At 53.1% G+C, this 3,037-nt stretch overlaps 1 protein-coding gene across 1 annotated transcript; it reads right to left on the bottom strand.

The window, feature by feature from the left end:
- Positions 1 to 1,441: 1,441 nt before the first annotated feature.
- Positions 1,442 to 2,639, bottom strand: LOC127301639 (NDR1/HIN1-like protein 6). Its single transcript, XM_051331911.2, has one exon. The coding sequence runs from the start codon at positions 2,491 to 2,493 to the stop codon at positions 1,678 to 1,680; it is 816 nt and encodes a 271-aa protein (XP_051187871.1). The 5' UTR covers positions 2,494 to 2,639; the 3' UTR covers positions 1,442 to 1,677.
- Positions 2,640 to 3,037: the final 398 nt, after the last annotated feature.

Here is a 3,037-nt window from a genome sequence, read left to right on the forward strand (position 1 = left end):
AATCGCCAAGCGTACTCCTTCTAGGATGGCGGTAGCCTCCCTAACTAATGAACTTGCAGCTCACTCCGTCCATATAGCTTGCGTCTGAATCATCGACCCTTCTGAATTTCGGATGATGAGCCCCATAGCCCCCAAATTATCTCCTTTCATGTGGCTGGCATCAACGTTTATTTTGGGACTGCCTTCTTCAGGTTTACTCCAACGAGCAATTGTTTTCCCTGGCTTTGGTTGTTACATGAAAGATGACGAAGGTACCAATTTTCCTCTTAGTGTTTTAACCTTTTTTTTTTGAAGTCCACATGAGCATAAGAAGGGGCATACATTTTAAGGTCGAAACATAATCAACATTTTTTAGATCGTTACATGAGAGATGGCGAAGGCATCATTTTCCCTACTTTTGTACTTCTTTTTTTGAATTTTAAAAGTCCACATGAGCATAATATATAGCCGTGTGTGGTGGTTGGAAAAAAAAATGCCGACAACCGCGTATTAGAAATGATGATTCTGTTTGGAGAGAAGAAAAGACATGTCAATAGTGCATCGTTGAAAAAAGAGTACCAACAACAGGATATTGAAAAATGGAAGACGTGCTATATATTTAGGATGGCATAGCAGGGTTGCAGCAAGTTGCACGTATGCTTTATTACTTCGTATTCTACTCGTACCATCTCTCAACGCGCTAGCTACTGGCTACAAAGAACTAGGATTTTGCTTGCAGCCTCCACGTAGATTAGAGGTTTAGGGCTGCACGATTGTTCTATTGGATTAGGTCAGCTGCACTGAACTTGCACTTGCAGTACATTCCAGCAAGTTTCCCACCTCATTTCCACTTTTAGGTGGGTACTTAAAACACACTGGTTGCTTGTAAGTTGTAACTGACCGTGCATCATCAGGTCACTAGGATTACTAAAGCTAAATTTCATAAAGTTTGATAAAAACAGAAACAAATATGAACATCTACAATATAAAAAGCATATAACACAAAAAACATATTTTATGACGATTCAAGTACCATAATTTTTTATATTGTAGATATTGATATTTTTTAGAAATATCGTGTTATTTTTCAAAGTTTAACTTTATCTAAATCCAAAAGGGGAAGTAAATAATAAAAAAACCTTCATGAAGTCGGCTTTGTTTCTTGCAATAACAATGGCACTAACCAACAAAGGGTTTTACTTTGATTCCTGCATTTGAAGTTCCTGACATTCCTGCTTCATGATCCCTCTCCATGTCGAAATTGTGTTACTACAAAACTAGTTTCGGGTTGAATTAGGTTCGAGGTTTCAACCACGCTAATTTCATGGGGGTTTTCATGTGTACTGCATCACTTACTAGCTGCTGAACCGAATTGCCAATTGAAGTTGAATAAAACCCAATTACTACATCTGCAGTTCATAAGATATGAATCCAAGGAACAACAGAGTTGAACTGCAGATGGTGAGCTATGAAAAGAATCTAGGCATGCATATTATTAATCCTCCGATCCTCTCTAACATACAGCAACGTAATATGAAGTCTACACACAAGAACAAGATGTACATGCACGGAGCTACAGGGCAGGGGGGCAGGGGAGTGCACCGAACCGATGCAAATACGGCGCGGCACTCGGCTGCGAAAAGAATCCATCCAACGCGCGCGCGCGCCCAGAAGGCAAAGAACAGCCCAAAGAATGCATCACAGAAGCTTGAGGCTGAATTTGCAGTTGCTGGCCTTGATCTTGATCTGGCTGCCGGCGTTGAGCAGGCTGTCGACGACGAGGTCGCACCTGACCCTGGAGGTGACCGTCCATAGCTTGAGCGTGCCGAGCTCCACCCTGACGGGCACGTCGGCGCGGAAGACGAGCGGCACGGCGCCCGTCTGCTGCGCGTCCCTGAGCGCCGTGATGACCTCGCTGCCGAGCTGCGCCTGGCCGGCCATGACGACGCCGAGGACCGTGGTGTTGCGGTGGCCCTGGTAGAAGGCCGGGAGGCCGCCGCGGGCGAGGCGGTGCGTCCCGTACCAGACGCCGAGGCTGGAGCCGCGCTCGTAGAAGATGCCGATGCGCGCGTTCGGGTTGGCGGCCGTGACCGTGACGTCGAAGCGCGCGCTGGCGGTCAGGGAGGAGTCGACCTGGAACTGGGAGACCGAGAGGCGGTCCACCGAGTAGCGCGGCGCCTTGGGCTGGAAGGCCAGGTAGAGCGCGCCCAGCGTGGCCGCGGCGAGGATGGTGAGGAGGATGAGGGTGGTGACCGCGCAGCAGAGGACGCGGCAGCAGCAGCCGCGGCGACGCTTTGGGGGTGGGAGAGGGGGAGGTGGTGCGAAGCGGTGCGGGGGAGGTGGTAGTGGCTGGTGGTGGGGCGGCGGTGGTGGCCGAGTGGCGGTGGGCGGGACGGCGCCCTTGTCGGAGCGGAAGGAGCTGCCCTGCGGGACGAGCGGCGCCGTGGGCCTCGGCGTCGGCTGGCCTGCTTCCAGGTCCAGCGGGTGGATCCTCTGCCTCTGGTGATCCGCCATGGGCGACGAGCTAGAGCTAGCCAAGAAGTGCAGGGGCGCACGCAACGCGGCAGCTTGCGGAGGTTCGGGGTGCAATGGCTGCGTTTGCTGGGATTGCGGTTGAAGCCTCGCGAATCTCTCTTCGTTGTCGTGGCAGGAACGACTGGCGCGGGCGCTATATAGTACTACTCCGTCGAGGGAGCGTGGGAGGTGGAAAGGCGGTTGACTTGCGTTGCGGTGCGGGAGGGAGGGGAGGCTTGCAGGCGAAGCGAGAGCGATGCGTGTGCGCGTGTCGGTGTGGTCTGCGCGTGGCGCCGGGAGCTAGGAGAGGCGGGACCGTGAAGTCTCCACCTGCCCCCAACGGCACACAGCCACTCCGCGTCGCCCCGGCAAGAGCTGCGGCTTTCCGCTCGCTTTCGCGCAGGCAGGTTCGGTGAGCGGCGCCGCGCGGCAGTGTCCGGCAGCGGCGTGGGCACGTCTGTGCCCGGTTGGTGCGATGGCGCGGGGGAGAAAGCGATAGCGGTGAGGCGAGCCGCGTTTTCTATTCCCCGCTGCTTCTTTTGGC

This window comes from Lolium perenne, chromosome 1 (genome assembly GCF_019359855.2).
Source record: "Lolium perenne isolate Kyuss_39 chromosome 1, Kyuss_2.0, whole genome shotgun sequence".
Lineage (NCBI taxonomy): Eukaryota > Viridiplantae > Streptophyta > Magnoliopsida > Poales > Poaceae > Lolium > Lolium perenne.